At 50.4% G+C, this 19,172-nt stretch overlaps 1 protein-coding gene across 5 annotated transcripts in view; it reads right to left on the bottom strand.

Annotated features, from left to right (window-relative positions):
- LOC116738714 (protein HIRA) overlaps positions 1-19,172 on the bottom strand; it is a 75,030-nt gene that overhangs the window by 29,828 nt on the left and 26,030 nt on the right. For all 5 annotated transcript variants that reach the window (XM_032602364.1, XM_032602363.1, XM_032602365.1 and 2 more), the window contains 9 exons: positions 18,475-18,635; positions 16,620-16,787; positions 16,022-16,135; positions 14,220-14,290; positions 13,549-13,654; positions 11,496-11,711; positions 10,554-10,639; positions 4,088-4,285; positions 2,280-2,441 (listed from right to left, as the gene is read on the bottom strand). In XM_032602364.1, the coding sequence (XP_032458255.1) occupies positions 2,280-2,441; positions 4,088-4,285; positions 10,554-10,639; positions 11,496-11,711; positions 13,549-13,654; positions 14,220-14,290; positions 16,022-16,135; positions 16,620-16,787; positions 18,475-18,635 (1,282 nt within the window). The remainder of the gene's footprint in view (positions 1-2,279; positions 2,442-4,087; positions 4,286-10,553; positions 10,640-11,495; positions 11,712-13,548; positions 13,655-14,219; positions 14,291-16,021; positions 16,136-16,619; positions 16,788-18,474; positions 18,636-19,172) is intronic.

Raw genomic sequence — 19,172 nt, 5'->3', positions numbered from 1 at the left:
TCCTCACTAACACTTCTTATTATCTGACTTTCTGATCATGGATCCTAGTGGGTGCAAAGTGGTAGTTCACTGTAGTTTTGGTTTGCATTTCTCTGACGACTAATGATGTTGAATGTCTTTTTATGTGCTTATGGTTGTTTGTGTATCTTCTTTGGAGAAACGTCTATTTAAATCCTTTGTCCATTTAAAAACTGGGTTATTACTCTTTTTACTGTTGAGCTATAAGAGCTCTTCACTCAGATGTGATTTGCAAATATTTTCTCCCATTTAGTAGGTTGTCCTTCCATTCTGCTGACAGTGCTCTTTGAAGCACAAAACTTTTAAGTTTTGATCATGCCCAATTTTTCTATTTTTTCTTTAGTTGCTTGTGTTTTAGGTGTCACATCTAAGAAACAGTTTTCTAATCCAAGGTCACATCTATGTTTTCTTCTAAGAGTTTTACAGTTTAACTCTTACATTTAGTTCTTCAATCCATTTTGAGTTAATTTTTATACATGGGATAGTATACGAATCTTTCCTCACATTTTCTTTATCTTTCTTGTCTTTGACCATCTTACGCATGTTTATTTTACAGCCACCATCTGACAATCTACCATCAGAGGTACAGAGGTCTACACCTTCTGCTCCTGACACGCGTGGATGATCAGGGTTTCTTCACGGGCTTTGTTCCTTTGGATTCTGAGTCATCTCAGGCAGTGTTTCTTTAGTGGGAACACAGTACCCCCTGGGGTCAGGATAGATTTATATTTGCTTTGCCAAGTGCCTCTGGGGTGTCAGTTAGACTAGAATCTTCTTTTGTGTCCAGTTCTTGGCTTGGTGATTTCCAGATGACAGAGGTAGTGTTAAAGTGACCTCCAATCCACTTGAGGGCAGGCCTGTGGTGACAGCCTCAGGGGAAGACTGTTTTCCTAACTCAGAGGGCAGGCTGAAACATTCAGGCTCTGGCCATGTTCCTATGCTGTCAGTCAGGTTTCTTCTAGTCCCCCTCTCACTGGAGGTACACTTTCTTAAGCAGCTTGACTTCATGCTAGTGTCTTAGGTTCCAATCCCTACGTGGTTCAGCCCTAAGGCCCTGTCTCAAATCTGTGTGGCCATTAAAACTCAAGGTCCTTGTTCACCAGGCCAGTAACCTCCTGGCCTAACACCCACGGCTCTGGTTGTTTTGTTCACTCTTAGATTTTGGCTCCTAGGGACTTCACTTACTTTCTTGTGAACTAGTCACATACTTTAGGGACATGTTACGTTTCATCCAGCATTTCAGAATGTTTAGCAGCAAGGAGGTTTCAGATCCTCTATATTGCTGGGCAGAAAAATTGCTGGGTAAAAAGATCACATGAAACACCTGCATAAAACAGACGTGACCACACTGCAGACCCCACGCCAAAGTCACCGCTGACCTGAAGGGACAGCTGTCCCATGCTGGCTTCTGGGGCCTATTCTCCAAGGACGAATCCCACTCAGACAAGCAGTTTTGAGAACATGGGTGAAGCCCCGGGGACAGTACAGTGTGGCTTTAGCTCGAAGACACCGTCCACGGCAAGGACAGGTCTCGTCCCAGATGCTCCCTCCACTGGGCACCTTCTGGCCATGCGGTTCCTGCGAGAGGCTCTGGCCCACATCCCTGATGTGGCTAATGGTAATGCTGAGCCCAATCACCTTGCAGCGGGTCACAGCTCCAGGTTGGCACTCAAGGCCCTGGCCTGTGTGGAGGAAGGTGGCCCGGCCCCCCCTCAGACTCTCCCAGCCTTCGACTTGCTGGACCAGGCAGTGAGCTCCGTGCCACAGCAGGCTCGGCAGGAGGCCCTCCCAGGAGGCAGAGAAGCTCTGTGTCAATAGCAGAGGCTGAAACACTCAGTGTGGCTCCTCAGGAGGACTCCTGCCCCCCCGCCCCCATGACTGCTGCCTGTATTCAGGAAGGTGCAGAGGACATGCTGCAGGGGCTCAGAAGCCCGTTGGACCTCACAGAGGCCTCCCCTCCATCACTTTAATTTCAGCTCCCTACCTCCTGGTCAGAGTCTGAGCAGAGGCCAGGACCAGAGCCTTCCACCCTCTGACCATCTCAGCACAGCCTCTGCACCCACCATCCCTCGTGCCTCTGCCTTTTGGTCCCCCACCCCCACCCCATGGCTCCGTGAAGCAGCCACACCTTTCTCCTCAGAGTGGTGGCTCCTGAATACAGAGGGACAGGAGTCTGCACCCTCACAGGAAGGCGGACATGGCATGGCTGGCCCAAGTCTGTACCCTCCCCATCTCTGGGGCCCCATACAGCCACCACCTACCTTTCCATAGCTGTCGGGGTCAAACCGGCCAAGGCAGGAGCCCCCGGCGTGGCTTTGGAGCGCTCCGTGAATCGGGAGTCGAACGCTTTCATAGGTTCGATCTTGGACGGGGTTGTGAGGATGGAGGGGGACGGTGCAGCGGGAGCAGAGGCCGCATTCACGCTGGGGGTGGGGTGGAGACGGAAGGCCACATCAGCACAACCCACTGAGGATCCGGGAGTCCGGGATTTGTGGGGCTTGGAGCCAAGTGAATGGGGCACAAATATCAAACTTCCATAAATAATTTCAAGACGTAATCGACTATTGCCAACTTTCTTTAATACCTTCACATATTAAAGTTCTGGGAGTTTGGCTTTCTGAGAAGACTGTGAGCAAATGCTCTCACACCCGTACCACTTTAGTGTTCTCAGAGCTTCTGGGGGTAGCACGAGGCCTCAACAGCGGTTCCTACAACCCCCTTTTCCTCACCATAGAGCTCTGTCTCCACAACCTGAATACAGCAGCTCCACCCAACCTGCTCTGACCACCAGCTCTGACCACGGTCTCACAGGGACAATCACACACCCTTTATGCTCTCCTCCAAGTGCTCCCTGTGTCTCTGACTCCACAGAGGAAAGGGAGCTCAGGCTGGAGCTTGCCAGCTCCGTTGTCCCAGCACATCCCACACGCTAGGTCAAAGTCATGGGGCCTCCTCTGCCCACATCCGGGCTAACTGCCCTCCCCGTCGCTGGACCCCAGGCCAGATGCCCGCAGGCACCTGTATGACCCTCCCCTCCTCTCCTGGGACCTGCATGGCCAACTGCTGAACATTTTGCAAACCTGGCATTCTGTCCTTCCCCAGACACCCCTCCTCCCAATGCTCTGCTTCCTGACTGGTCTTGCTGCTCCATACCCTTCTCTTCCCTCAAGGAAGAGGGGACACTCGAAGCCTGGCGCATGCCTTCACAGTCATGACACCAGAGGCAGGAGCTGTGATAATGCGCGGCCCTGTCCCTGGTGATGGAGGGTCACGTTGACAGTGTCAGTTGTGTGCCAGTGCAGCAGCTAAACTTGGGCCCCACTGTTGGTCGTTTCCTAAGGTGCAAGTCCCAGCGCCTGTGTGTCCACTCCAGGGAGAAGCCAGCCTTCCTCCCCTTGCCCACCACTCTTCAGGCTCCAGGCCTCTGCTCTCGCTGTTGCCCCTACTCCCCAGCCCCGTCCCCTGGCTCAGCCCAATTGAGAAGCCTTCCTGAGACCTGCCTGCCAAGGCCCTCAGAGGATCAGCCCTGCACCCCTGTGGCTACCTCTTCCCCTACCAGCCTAGATCCTCCCCGGAGATGAGGACCCACCAATCAACCCCTGCAGATGTCGGGCCTGGCACAGCTTGTCACTCAGAGCAGGCGCTGGGCAAATGGCTCATGGCTCTTAGTCATGCTCCTCTGGTCCTTTCAGACTTCTAGTTTGGTTTCCAGGTGATGGCCAGTGAAGACAATGGGCTCCCCGAGCAAATGTATTCTGAGTGTAAGGGGAGTCTGTGCCATGGCACATGAGCAGGCCGGCCGAAGGTGGGCTGGCCCCGTGACAGGTGACGTGTCACGGGCCAGTTGCCACCCTTAGTATTCCCATCCTGGGACTGCATCTTCCCGCAGGACATGAAGTCCTCAGGGCCCTAATCATCAGACTCTCCTGATCAAGGCTCCCTTCTGAGCAGGCCCTCATCTGAAACCAAGCACCTGCCTCTTTTCTTTACTGAAGAGGCCACGAAGTGTCCCTGGAACTGTCCAAACCGCACTTGCCCAGGTACAGGACCAAGCTTGGCACCTACTCACCTGTCCTTACTGACAGAATCACCCGCAGGCCTGGTGCCGGTCGCCGCCACAGGCTCTGTGGAAGGCTTCGAGGTGCCGAAGGGGACGGGGGTGTTGGAGTCCAGCGGCAGCAGCTGCGGGCTGCTGTGAGAGGTGAGCATGGTGCCTGCCAGGGAACCCGAGAGCGGGATGCTGTTGAAGAAGGCCGTGGAGAAGTCCCTGTTGTCGAGAAGGAGAAAAGTCAGCCTTGGACGCTGAGCACCATGTTGAGTACTTACACATCCTAAGCAAATTTTTTTCTGGGTCCAATGGCGATGTATTTTCATGGCAGAATTTCTATGCAAGTTACAGTAAAGTAAAAAGGAAATTAAAATCACTCCATACACGACATTTAATTAGATCTAAGATGAACTGGTACTTTATATACCACTAAGAAAGAAAAAAACTGTGACTGATTATAACTGTCAGGTGTCACTGATAAGATGCACTCTGATCTCAAGAGGTGTTACCACGTGCAAATGTGTCTTGGGGCTGGGGAAACACAGTGCACAGAGTGGGCCTCCCTTTCATTATGGGCAGCGTGGATGTGCCATGGTTCATCCAACCAGCCTCTCGTGAGGAACAGCTGGACGGTTTCCCGGTGTTTCTGTAACAAACACTGCAGTGTGCCGGCTGAGGGCCCTGGGTATCATGGCTCAGCCATGCACAGGCTCTGAGGCCTTGGGCACCTCAGCCACCATGTCTGCAAGAGATGACAGGACCCTCCCCACGAGGCTGCTGTCTGGACTAACGTACTTCCTGTATCGCATGACACGGGGCACACACAGAGACGCCTGCTGTTGTAACTGTCATCCCACTTGTTTCATACGTTACGTGGGATAAATTCCTAGAAGGAACTGCAGCAGCAAATGGAATGTTCATCGATGATTTTGGATAAATAGTTCTCAAGGGTCCTGCTTTGAGGTTCACCTCACAAGCCGTGCGTGGGTACCTATTTCCCCAAACCCTCATCAACAGTTTTATCAACTTTTTTTTTTTTTTTTTTTTTTTTTGCGGTACGCAGGCCTCTCACTGTTGTGGCCTCTCCCCTAGCTGCTCCGCGGCATGTGGGATCTTCCCGGATCGGGGCACGAACCCATGTCCCCTGCATCAGCAGGAGGACTCTCAATCACTGCGCCACCAGGGAAGCCCTTTACCAACTTCTTGATACCTGATAATCTGAGAGATGAAAAATAGTATCTTACTACAATTTTAATTTGCCATTATTTTGATGCAAGGTTGAAATTTTTTCATCTAGAAACATCTGATTTCCCTTTTTTGGGAGCTGTTTGTTCATATCTGTCATCCATGGTTCTATTTGGTTATTGGTCTTTATTATTGATTGTAAGACCTATTTACATATTCAAAAATTCCTATATGGACAGGAAATATTTTCTCCAGGATGTTGTGTTTTGAAGACTTTTTTTACCTCTGAGATTATGAAAGTATTCTTCTATGGAATATTCTAAAATTTTAAATAATAAAAAAGTTAAACATTAAAAAAAATCTCTGAGATGTTCAGAATGTTCTCTGCAAAAATTTCTGAGCTGTGCAAAATTTTAATGCGTGAGATAGGGCTCCAAATGTTTTTTTAAATTTATTTTATTGAAGTATAGTTGACTTACAATGTTGTGTTAATTTCTGCTGTACAGCAAGGTGATTCAGTTACACACACACACACACACACACACACACACACACACACACAATTCTCTTCCATTACGGTTTATCATAGGATTCTGAATACAGTTCCCTGTGCTACACAGTAGGACCTTGTTGTTTATCCATCCTATATATAATAGTTTGCATCTGCTAATCCCAAACTCCCAATCCATCCCTCCCCCACCACCTCCCCGCTGGCAACCACAAGTCCGCTCTCTATTTCTGTGCATCTATTTCTGTTTTGTAGATAGGTTCATTTGTGTCATATTTTAGATTCCACATGTAAGTGATATCATATGGTATTTGTCTTTCTCTTTCTGACTTACTTTACTTAGTACGACCATCGCTAGGTCCATCCGTGTACCTGCAAATGACATTATTTCATTCTTTTGTATGGCTGAGTAATATTCCATTGTATATAAACCACATCCTCATTATCCATTCATCTGTCAATGGACATTTAGGTTGTTTCCATGTCTCAGCTATTGTGAATAGTGTGCTATGAACATGGGGGTGTATGTATCTTTTTGAATTATTGCTTTCTCCAGATATATGCCCAGGAGTGGGATTGGTGGATCACATGGCAACTCTACTTTAGTTTTTTGAAGAACCTCCATACTATTCTCCATAGTGGCTGCACCAATTTACATTCCCATCAGCAGTGTAGGAGGGTTCACTTTTCTCCCTTTCCAGCATTTGTTACTTGTAGACTTTTTAATCATGGCCATCCTGACCAGTGCGAGGTGGTTCTTCACTGTAGTTTTGATTTGCATTTCTCTAATAATTAGTGGTGTTGAGCATCCTTTCATGTCTCTGTTGGCCATCTGTATGTTTTCTTTGGAGAAATGTCTGTTTAGGTCTTCTGCCCATTTTTCGATTGGGTTTTTTTCTTTTTGTTGTTGTTGTTGTTGTGGCCTCTCCCGTTGCGGAGCACAGGCTCCGGACGCACAGGCCCAGCGGCCATGGCTCACAGGCCCAGCTGCCCTGTGGCATGTGGGATCTGCCCGGACCGGGGTACGAACCCATGTCCCCTGCATCAGCAGGTGGACTCTCAACCACTGCGCCACCAGGGAAGCCCACGATTGGGTTGTTTTTTTTATTACTGAGTTGTATAAGCTGTTTCTGTATTTTTGAAATTAAGCCCTTGTCGGTCACATCATTTGCAAGTATTTTCTCCCAGTTTGTAGGCTGTCTTTTCATTTCGTTCCTGATTTCCTTTGCTGTACAAAAGCTTGTAAGTTTGATTAGGTTCCATTTATCTATTTTTGTTTTTATTTCTTTTTAAAAATAAATTTATTTTTTATTTTTGGCTGTGTTGAGTCTTCGTTGCTGTGTGCGGGCTTTCTCTAGTTGCAGTGAGTGGGGGTTGCTCTTCGTTGTGGTGCATGGGCTTCTCTTGTTGCGGAGCACGGGTTCTAGGTGCGCAGGCTTCAGTAGTTGTGGCACATGGGCTCAGTAGTTGTCGCTTGCAGGCTCTAGAGCTCAGGCGCAGTAGTTATGGCACATGGGTTTAGTTGCTCTGCGGCATGTGGGATCTTCCCGGGCCAGGGCTCAAACCTGTGTCCCTTGCATTGGCAGGCAGATTCTTAACCACTGCACCACCAGGGAAGCCCTTGTGTTTATTTCTATTGCCTTGGGAGACTGACTGAAGAAAACATTGGTACGATTTATCTCAGAGAATTTTTGCCTATGTTCTCTTCTAGGAGTTTATGGTGTCATGTTTTATATTTAAGTCTTTAAGCCATTTTGAGTTATTTTTGTATATGGTGTGAGGCAGTGTTCTAATTTCATTGATTTACATGCGGCTGTGTAGCTTTCTCAACACCACTTGCTGAAGAAACTGTCTTTTCTCCATTGCATATTCTTGTAGGGCTTCAATTTTGTTTCTAGAGAATATCACTTCCTCACGTCATTTATTGAATTAGGTAATGATTCATCACAGATGCAAAACATTACCTTTAAAGTTCTCATAAATATTTGAGTCTATTTCTGAGTTTTCTATTGTATTCCACTGTTCTATTCATGTGTCAGTACCTCACTATTTTAATTATTATAGCTTGTAAGATTTAATTTCTAGTGGGGCTAGTCTTTCCTGATTAATCTTTTCCAGAAATATATTAGCTACTCCTATGTACTTTTTTTTTTTTTTTTTTTTTCTATGTACTTTTTCACAGAACTTCAGAATCAGTTGTCTGATGCTGAAAACTTCTATGGTTATTTGTATTGGCTCATGTTACATTTATAGGCTGAGGGAGATTTGTCATCTTTATGATACCGAGACATCCTATCTAATAAATGGTATGCATTTCTGTGAATTTTCTTTTAGGTATCTCAGTAGAGTTTAAAATTTTTTCTTCATAAAGATCTCCATTTCTTGTTACATTCTAGGTACTACAGTTGTGAAAGTGATTTCTTCCTTTGCATCTTCTAAAGGTAACTGGTGCTAATTGATCTTGCTATGTTGCACCCACTCATCTCACTGTCTTCTTTTACTGTCTATGGTGGTTTTTCCAGTTGATTCTCTTGCAGATTATACCATCTTTGACTAATGACACATTTACCACCTCCTTTCTAATTTCTTCTTTCTCTTAACTAACCATAGGAGCTGGGATCTCTAGAACAATGTTAAATTACAGTCACAGGTGTAGACATGTGTTCAATTCTTAAATTTAATTTGAAATAAGATAGTTTAACAAGTTTAACAAACATCTATCTGTTCCCATTCAACTGAGTTTTAAATAACAATGATGTTGGGTTTAATAAAAATGCCTCTTAAGCACCTACAGAGATGATCATATAATTTATTTATTTTGATCTACTGACATGTAGGAGTAAATTAAGTTTCCCCAAATCATTTGAAGCATCTCGCTTTCCTGAAATAAATTTTACTTGTTTATAGTGTATTAGCATTTTAACACATGTAACATTCTGTTTGTTATGATTTTATTTAGGATTTTGCATTGACATTTGGAAATAAGATTGATCAGAAATTTATTATATCTTTGTCACATTTTGATTATGAAATTTCAATATTGTGTTCATTAAAAAAAAAGATTTTACAAGCTTTCTTTCCTTTTCAAAGCACTAGAATATTTTCAATAGTATTAGAATGAGCTGTTCTTTAAAAGTTTGTTAGAATTTTCCTGTCAAGCCGTCTTACTCTGGTGGCCTTTGATAGGTTAACTGTTTGACAGTGTCCTCTATTTCTTCTATAATAATTCATCTGTACAGATTTTCTTCAATTTTGGTAATTTTTGTTTTCCCCCAAATAATTCACTTTCAAATTTATTTGCAGAGCTCAGCAAAGATGTCTTTCACCCTTTTGATTTATTCTTCATCTTTGATTATTTCCCATTTATGTCTATTTTAAATATGTGCAACTTCTCTTTTCTTTCTTGATTAGATAAGCTAATAATTACCTCTTCCATTGCTACTTGTTTTGACATGGGAATCAAGAGGAAAAAAAAATCAAGTTCTAGTGCCAGAAATATGTGCCCAATGGCAGAAAGCTGGCTCAAGGCCAGGCAGGAAGTCATCTACCACCTCTGCCTCCTCACCAGGTGAGACCTGGAAGGATCCACAGAACAAAAGTGCCACCACCACTTCTACCATCTCTACAAGCCTCATTCTCATAAGCTCTGAAATGTTCAAGCACTGTCACATACTTGGTTTCACGTGGTCCTAATAAAGGTGGGCAGGTGGCATTCTCTGCATAGGTTCATAATGGGAAAAAGGTTTGATCAAGGGAAAACCACTCTATGGGAGGAGTCTGGAAGTTGGTTTTGGCTCTACCTGGTCAGGTCACTTCCCTCCAGGTCCTCGGCACTTGCACACCTGACATGAGGAGGCCATCAGCACATCACGTGAATGAAGGTCTCTGCAGACTTCAGGGAAGATTTGGAACAGCTCATGGAGGAACTGGTGGGAAATGCAGAGGACTACTGTGTGTGGTGCCCTGAGTAGACAGGCTGAAACGAGTGAGTCACCTTGATGTTCGGCCTATTCCTCTCACATGGGGCCTTATCATCCTTTGAATCAACATACCTCACTTTGGGGAGAATGACCAATACAAAAGCAAGCCTGATGACAGATGCCAAGAGAAGGACAAATCCAGCTGAATCCACTGTCCCTCTCTGCTCCATCAGGGAAATCTACCCCTCACCCAACAAGTCCACTTCTGGGAAGTGTCCTGAGGGAACAGTCACAGGTGTGCTCAGAGATTCATTTACAATCACAAAACACTGTACAAACTACACGTCCACAGTTAAGGGGCTGGTTAAGTAAATCATGGTGCGTTCACAGGCGGGGCACCTGGACCGTCAGCAAACCAATGCTTCAGAGAGTTATTAAAATGGATGCAAGGTCAAGATACAGGAACAAACAGGAGATACGGACACCAAAACGTTAACAGTGATCGTATCTTTGTGCTTTTACTGTTTTCCACAATGTGTACATATTCCTTTCTTAATCAGAAAGAGAAGGCTATAAAAGTGGAAAGAGAAACAGAAAAAAAAAAAATCAGTCTGACTTTTCTCTCCCTGGTATCTTCAACAAAGCAGGGCCAGCTTCCCCACCCGCCTGCACCACCATCAGGTGTGCGCAGGGCTCTGCAGTAGCGCAAGGCTTTGAGGATGCTGGGAAGCTGGAATCAACTCACTTCCAGACTCTGTGGGTGAGGCTGGCCCAAGAGCCTGTGAAGTCCTGGTTATGATAGTGCTACCTGGCGAAAGGAGAGAGGAAGACCTCCCAGAGAAGGCCACAGAAAGCTCGGTGAGTGAACGAGTACCCGGTGTCCAGCTGTGCTATGCAGAGAGGCGTGATTCTCCTCCGACCATCTGCCGTCCGAGTCTCAACTTGTTTCTTTAAAAGATTCTGGCAAAGTAGAGAAACATAAAGGAATGGAAACATTTCTGAATCTCCAAATACCAACAAATAAGACTTCTAATGAAATGTATTCTAACTCCTCTGTGGCCTTTCAGATACAACTAAACTAAGGCACTCATCAAAGAATAAGCGTTTTTATCAGGGTGTGTGCTCGACAGTAAGGCATCAAGGACAGACGCTCCCAGGTGAACCAGCTCCAACATCTTCCTTTCTATCTCCAATTCCCACCTGGCCAGGTTCCTGGAGCGGTGAGCACATGCCCGGCCAGCCACATGCACCCAGCGGCCATGGGGCTAAACAAGGGAGCTAACAGATGAGACCCCTGTCTCTATGCCACAATTTCAAACTTTCTTTCAATGAAGCCCAGGGTTTGTCACACACTGTGTCTGAACCACCTGGGGAGTGTGACACCCTGCACAAGCTCCAGGAGAGGGTTTTAGCTCCCAACATCTGTCCTGTTCCCTTCCCATCTCCACCCCGACCTCCCAAGGAAACATGGGCTTCCAGAGGAAGAAGGGGGAGTCAACAGATGTCTCTTGAGGGCAGAGCCTGAAACCCACTTTTCTCAGTATCTCGAATCTCCTAGAAAGGCTAGAGGTGAGGTTTGAAGTTCCCCCAAAGGATGCTCTCCTCTGGATCTCCTTGGGGCGGGGCTTTTGATAAGGTGCCCTGGGCCCCGCTGCTGCCACATGCAGACAAGGGCAACAAGGCCGAGTGGCCCCCTGCTGGCTCCCAGCTCCCTGCCCATGTCTGTGCACTGTTTAGATGGCCTCTTGCCCTCCTGGCCTTGTGCCGCCCCTGGGCACGTGCCTGTGTCCTCAGTGCCGCTGGGCCCAGCCCTCACCTTCCTGATGTCCTCCAGACTCTCCCCGTTGACGACGCCAGCAACCGAGGTAGTGGAGCCTGTCTCTCTGGCCGCAGAGCCCTTCTGGTCCAGCTGCTGCTGCTGCTGCCTCCGCTGGTACTTGAGCATCTCAGGGTTCTCGATGACGGCGGTGGAGAGCTGGGTCTCGGTCATGATGGCCAAACTCTTGCCGTAGGTGGACTGATGGATGCGGCTCTAGAGAAGGCAGAGAGAGAGAAGTGCAACAAACTGGCCGGGACACTGCCCACCAGTGGGCAAGCTGCGTGCTGGCCCCCGGCTCAGAGCGAGAGACCCCTGGGCAGGGCCCCAGAGCCCTGGACGCTGGCTCTCTTGAAACCTCCCACCCTGTTTGCCTGTTTAGATGACTTAGGAGAGGCCTTGTACCCTCCCTCGATGTTTACAGCCTTCAGGGATGAAAGTAGATGCGTAACCCTCAGGAAAACACCTACAGCAGGTCTGGTGCAGAACAAACAGCAACAAACATTTGCTGAACTGAAATTACGACATTCAAATTACTAATGTAAGGCTATTAAATCACTCCAAGGACCCCAAACGCTTCTTGGGAATCAGACACTGAAACCCAGAGCTGCTTTCCTTGCTCCAGCTGCAGCCATATGCTCCACGTGGCCGGAGGTCGCCATGGGGCCGCTAACAGAGCCCCTGAGAGCAAGGAAAGGTCTGGCACGCAGGCCTAGGGGAACCCTTCTCTGCCCGCATTGCCCCCAACATGTCCTGACCCTTCCGAGTAGGGCCAGCCCCACCTTCCCTGGTCTCGGCAGCCCTGTGCCACAAGCCAGGCTGTGTGAGGGCAGGGACGGTGGCCCCAGCACACTGGAGTGGCCAGTGTGACGAGGAGCAGACTTGCACATGGTGTGCTAACGACCAAAGCAGAGGTCAGTAGGACACCTGCCTCACAGGAAGGATACTGGGCGGGCAGCTTTGGGGCCCACTCCGTAGGACCTGGAGTGCCTGCCTGTGGCCAAAACTCCCTCCCCGGCACCCCTGGAATCTCAAGGCAGGATTCGGAGTTCGGCCCTACTGTTCCTCAAATGCAGGGGCCCTGCCTGCATCCAAGACAGGTTACGACTCTCTAAGGAGAGGGGAGGTCACCTGACGACAGTGACCGGTGGAGGGAAGAGCTGGGGCTGCGGACACACTTGTCCCCCCACTGACAAGTGACCGTGGGTGCCAGGCCAGTCCACTGTGGTGAGCGAGGCCGACTCTGAAGCCCAAGGGGTAACATTGTAGTGGGGGTCCCCACAGAAGCCTAAGAGGGGTCTCCCAGCAGCAATGGCACCCTGAGGGGAGAGCTGCCGCCTGCCCTGGGCTCTCAGAGCCTCTTGCCCCCACATACTGGTGTGGGCCCACTTGCGGGAAGGCAGGCTCCTAGTCTGAGGCAGGGAAAGTAGTGCCTGTCACCAAGTCCCTGAGGATGAGCACTGGCCACGCTGTCCTGGGCAGAGCATGGCGGAGAGGAGGCCTGGCCCCAAGGCTGCGGATGGGCTCATGCTTCCACTCTCAGACCTCAGGGTCACATGCTATTCTCCTCAGTGAAATAGGACCAGTCCTGCCTGGAGGGGTTTTGTGTAATTTAAGTGAAGAAACGTGGCCCTGGTTCTGGCACACAGTAAGTGCTAGGAAAGGACTGCTAACATTGTTGTAACTGCTGACCCGAGGCCAGTACGTTCGCGAAGGACAATGGAGAAGGGACGTGAGCAGCCCTGGCAGCCACTCCCACTCTCCCAGCGTGAACACCTCCCAGGGTGGCTATCAGCTCAAGAGGAGATGCCCGGGTTTACTCAATTCTATTTTCCGCAAGATGTTATGGAAAAACCCAAAGGAATTTTTTGGCCAACCCAATAGAATGGATTTCTGACATGAATAGAGGTTCATTTTAAATTAAATCTCTCTTGTAGAGAAGACGAGGATTGTAATATACAAGAGGCAAAGGACCAGGAATGCTTCAGGAAACAATGTGTCTGTGTAGGTCACAGGAGGAGGTCCCTCAGAGCCGCCATGGCCGTGCTCCTACCTTCTCTTCCTCGCTCAGGGGGTCTCCGAGCTCGTCCTGGGAGAAATCCAGGAACGCCACAGAGCCGTCCATGGAGCACACCAGGATGCCCAGCCCGTTCAGAGTCCTGGAAAAGATGGCCATCAGCAGCCAGGCGCAAGCCCTGCGGTGCTCGCCCGCCACGGAGTGGCCCGGGGGAGGCAGAGTCTCGGGAGAGGCCCCCACGCGCTCATGGGGAGGCAGAGGTCGGGGCGACATTCCCATTCTACAGAGCTCTGGGCCCTTTAGTTCTCAGCACAAGTACAGAGTATCTCTCACCCTGTGCTTTGTAAGAGTTTCATGTTCATTTAGCTCATTTTTGAAACCATTAAAAAACAACTGCGAGGGAGTGCACATTTAAATGAGGTCGCTGAGAAGCATGAAACAAGCGGCTTCCACAGCCGCACTACTCTGATTCAGGCAGCGACAGAGCCAAGTGCAACCAGGATCATGCACTCTCCTTCCCAGACGAACACCAGTCTGTCTGAGCAGGGGTTTCCAGTAGGGCCAGGAGCACAGCACCCTGGAGTCTGTCCTGGCTGCGACACCTGGGATCCTGGCTGCCCAACCCTAATCACACCCAGGAGGCCTTGAGCTCCAACATGTGGCTCCTCCTTTCCTAGACCAAGCCTCGAATCGAGAATCCATCTTACCAGGAAATGTCCATGATGGATTTGTCAAACAGCTCATGGATGACAACCAAAGGCCGTTTTAGACACGTGAGCTGGAAGGAAAGGGCGGCAAAGGTTAGTGAATGAATGAGGCCCTCTGTGTCCACTCTGCTCAGCTGCCGCCACCAGACCCAGAAGGCTTGGTCTGAGCTGTGCTGACACGTAGGGTGTCTTCAGCTCTACTCAGACAGCCACCACCGAGACTCTGGAACCCACGCCCGCCAAAGACACGTGTGCCAGCATGGGGTCTGCCTCTTCGGGCCTGGCAGGGCAGACAGCTGTATACACACAAGACCAGCAATGGAGGAGGGGGTTCTAGAAGGCCTACTGAACAGGGATGCGATGCCAAGGCCTGGGCAGAGAATGCAGCAGGAAAGGCAGGTCCCAGGACAGGAAAACAGCCTCAGAGAGAACCTAGCACCCCTTCTCAAGGCTCACGTTCAGGTGCATACACATATCCAAGGCTCCATGTGATCAGTGCCACGCACCACACAGGTTCATGCTGCCCTGACCCAGGCCCCAGGGTAGCCACTATTAACACTCTTCCTCTCTTCCGTCTTGGACAAATATTTTATTCTTTAAAGTAAGGCACACGGTTGCCTGCTTTTTCATTTAATGCAGAATGAGTGTGTCATCAACATCCTGTGAAAACCTGTGTCTGGGGACCGTACCCGCTGCCTTCCCCATGTGCATGTGGGTCATCTGGTCCCCTCACGTGGCTGAGCACATGTCCACACTCCCACAGCAGCAGCAGGCATAGCTCTCACACACAGGGCCTGCCTGTCCTGCCCACTGGTCCTGGGCCCCTGGGTGGCGGGCTGGGGTGGGAACACGCCTTGAGGGCAGGAGGCGCTAAGACAGCCCTAGTCCTGAGGTTGGGACTGGAATCTGAGCACCTGGAACCCATGAGAACCTTGCCCCATCCTAGTTCTACTCCCCAAAGAGAACCAGCCTGGCCTTCCTTCCACAGACATGCCTACAGACCCCCCAGAAACCTGGGACCTCTGTCAACACCTGACCTGTCAGTGATGTTTTGGTCAAAGTACCAGGGATGGAGCCCAGGCCCAGGCGAGCCCAGAAGAATGCGCCTGAACCGCCTAGGACGCACGAGGTCCAGGGTCTGAAATGGGGTCATAGGATTGCTCTGTGAGAAGCAACTGTCCTAAATGCAGCCAGAGGATAACCTCCAAATCTACAACTTCAAATCCACACTGCTTATGGGGAAATCAATGATAAGGAATAAACTATTGTTAACGCAACACACACAAAGCTCAACCACTTTACGCCAAGTGAAAAGAACACAAGATGCAAAAAAGTAAACACTGCACGACTCCATTCATATAAAGTCCAGAAACAGGCAAAGCTCATCCATGTGACAGACATCCTTAGTGCTGCTGCCCTGGCTGAGGGGGCGCTGCGGGCAGGGTCCTGACAGGGAAGGGGCAGGGAGCGTTCTGGGGCAATAGTTACACGGAAGTAAACACGTCTGACGACAGATGCACTGAGCTGTGTACTTCAGGTAGATCCACTATGGAGGTTCTATATCTACACAAAGTTCTTTTAAAGGAAACCCAACACAATATGCCAACTGTGGCCCTGACTACTGAAGGTATGATCTGGGTCTGGACACAAGAGCTGCTCTGGCTGGGTGGCAGGGTGGCCTCTCCTGGCCAGGCCCAGGTTCAGGGCAGAAACACTCACTGAGCACCACCAGAAGTGGGGGGGGTCTCTCCTCTTTCAGGCACCCCCTCCCCACAGAGCAGCGAGCTCACAGTAGGGCTCACCCAGACAGAGAGCGAGCGGTCCTTGCTGCCGACAGCACAGCAGCAGTATGGGCAACTGGGCTTTGCAGAACTCCCGTTCTTCTGCTTCTTCTTGAAGATTTTTGGGTTGAATTTCTAAAACCAAGTAACAAGGGTTAATTAGTAATTCATCAAGCATTAAGCACGCACCCTACGCCAAATATGAGACATACCAGGATCCCAGCCCAGCAGGCGTCCCCCAGCCCCGGGCACCGGCACGCGTCATCGCACTTTCACAGCTACCCAGCAGGCCTTGTGCCGAGGATGACACGTGTCCTAATCAAAGTCTGGTTCTGGTGACATTCATCACGTTAAATAAAATATTAACTTCATATTCATCACGTCCATTTGCCAATAAAGCACATGGGTATGTATTCTATTTTGTATAACTAGTTTAAAATATTGAAACATTAAGTATTTAAAATGAAACAAGAAACTAACAACGTGTGCTGAATCTCAGAGGCCACCATCTCAGTCCAACACATGACCCAGGATGGGGGAGCACGGCACTGCCCAGGTTCTGAGGGTCCCACTTAGGGCGGCGCTGATGGTCGGCCAACCTGAGGCCAAGTGGACTCACCACGACAGTCACAGCTTTCCGGTGCCCGACAAAGTCCATGTTGGTCTTCCAGCCCTCCCGTTCAATGATCTGGGCGGTGGGGCCGGAGTTGTTCATGGCGTGGGCAGACACCAGGTAGTGCCCGTCAGGGGACCAGCTGAGCCGCAACACGTGGGTCGTCCCTCCACACTGCGAGAAACGTCTGTGCTTGAAAGGAGCCCAAGGCCAACTCTGTGACCAAAATTGGCCCCAGGAATCAAACTGAGCTCTGATGTACAAATGCACGATGGTGGAGCACGCCCAAGCTGCTGGCTACACGGCCAGCTTGACTCCAGTCTCTCCGGGTGAGCTGACAGCGGGGCCGTCAGGAGACCGGTAGGGGCGCCATTCTATCCTCCCCCACTGCACGGCGGCACAGGCTGAGGGGACGGCTGGACGGCCACCTCTTTCCACTGTCAACCCTATCTGGGCCAAATCTATCTGACCACAGACCCCTTCTCCTACCCAGCACTGGGGAACCCCACAGGAGGTTTGCAGACCACGTGTTGCTGCAGAGAAAGAGCACTGCTGACCCTCGGAAGCCTGGTCACAAGCCTCTCTCTGCACTGCAGACAGTGACCACCAGGCCCCACCTGCTCTCTGGATCCTGTCTCCTCGCCCAAAGCCTGGTGACGCCACCAGCCAAGGAGAAGAGGTTTGTAAAGTCCATAGAAACCATAAATGGCACAAGAGAAAGGCACTGTTCCCCTGACCCTGGCAGAGGCAGGGCACCTCTTCACACCATGCCTCCTGCAAAGTGAGATGACATTGGCTAAAAGCCAGCCCCTGAAGGTCAAGGTCAGTCCAGGGCAGTCGGAAAGGCTTAGGGGTTAAGATCCAGGCTGCGCAGCCCCTGGGGAAGGCAGGACAGGGCAGGGCCCGAGAGCAGCATGGGGACACACCTGCCTCCACTGCCAGCCAGGTCCAAGCCAAGGTAGGACAGCCCCCCCAGAGGCTGAAGAGTGCTGCCAGCTCCTGCAGGATTCCAAACATTCCTGTCCTGCCCGCGCCCCCCACCCCCCGCAGCCGCCCCAGGAGCCCAGTGGCTTTCCACAAGGCCTGCAGCCCATGTCCTCTCACACTAGGTGGCTGCCAAGGAGGGCAGAACTAAGTGAGGTAAGGACCAGGCTCATGGATCCAGTTCAGGAACTTCTGTGGGTTGGGGGACAGCTGAACATGTGATACCCACTTTTCTCCACAGCCAGCCCTGACCAGTGGGCAGGTGTCTATTCTTCCTGCAAAACTTCGTACTCAAGTCCCTTCCTCCAAGAAGCCCTCTCTGACATGACCACCACCTACCCCCAGCCATTTCTGCCCACTCTGGATAACTCCATCTCAATCCACATTCATTTCCTGTACTCAGGACAGTCATACACACAGGAGGCACTCAAGAAATGTCCACTGAATAGTGGCGACCTTGAGCTCTGGTCCCACATGAAATCAGAACTCAAATGAGGGAAGAGATGGTAAAATACTACACAAGCCAGTGCAGTCCAAGCTCCAGATGTTTTGCAAACTGGACTGTTAACGCCTTCCACAGGAGCCGGCTGGCCTGCAGAGCGAAGGTCAGCAAGCACGGCCCAGCGCCCTCAGGAAGACACAAGAGCCTCCTCCACCCTCTACGTCCCCCACACCCCAAGGGGCAGCGTGCTGTAAACTCTTCAGCTTTAACACCTACAAGCCTTTTCACTACAAAGGTGGATGTTTAATAGCTTCTGAGAAGTGAACGATTTTCATCACCTGACCCTGGGCTCCCCGACCACGTCTGGACCCCAGGCAGCCCCTGCTCCGTGTGGGAGGCAGAGGGCGGGGGTGGGGGACCTGCCAGGCCTCTTACCTCATCGAAAGGCTTGGTGATGCTGGTCTCTAACTGCCAGTCCAGCGTCCTCCACACCTTCAGGCTGCGGTCGTCGGCTTGAGAGGCAATGTATTTACCAACAGGGTCCCAAGTCAGGCCCTTCACCAGGCCAGAATGGCCTCTCAGAGTAGCTAGGATTTCTGTGAGGACAAATAAGTGAGGTTGGAAAGGCATTACCAAGGGGAAAACAGTGACTCTGTCTAGAAATGGGCCACGGGTCGGCCGGCCAACAGAAGGGGCTTCAGGAGTTGCCCTGGTCAGCCCCACCCCTGGGCACAAGCAGAAGAGTCTGTTCTCACCCAGGAGGTGGGCACCACCCATTTCCCTCCAGCCAAGCTGACATGTGTGGGTTGAGGCTGCACATGCTCTCAGAGGGGCAGGCAGCCAGGGCCAGAGCTGAAATGCGCCGCCTCACCTTGCCGGCAGCCGCAGCCCTGCCCATGATTTCCTTTCCAGACAGGAGCCCGTGCCCATCCGAGCCCTCCCGATGTGACCCTCCCTGGGGGACTGGGCCCTGCGCTGAGTGAGTCCTCTGCTCGTCATCACTGAGGACAAAGGGGAGGGAGCTTGGACCCCAGAGAGCTGTAAGCTGAATGACACCCCAGCCACGGTGGCTAGGCAGAGTCCCCAAACACGGTGGAAGCTTATGAAGAGAGCAAGTGACCGGGACCCGAGCC

This window comes from Phocoena sinus, chromosome 14 (assembly GCF_008692025.1).
Source record: "Phocoena sinus isolate mPhoSin1 chromosome 14, mPhoSin1.pri, whole genome shotgun sequence".
Taxonomy (NCBI): Eukaryota; Metazoa; Chordata; class Mammalia; order Artiodactyla; family Phocoenidae; genus Phocoena; species Phocoena sinus.
Note: the sequence above shows the minus strand (reverse complement) of the source record. Positions and strands in the feature narration are given on the sequence as shown.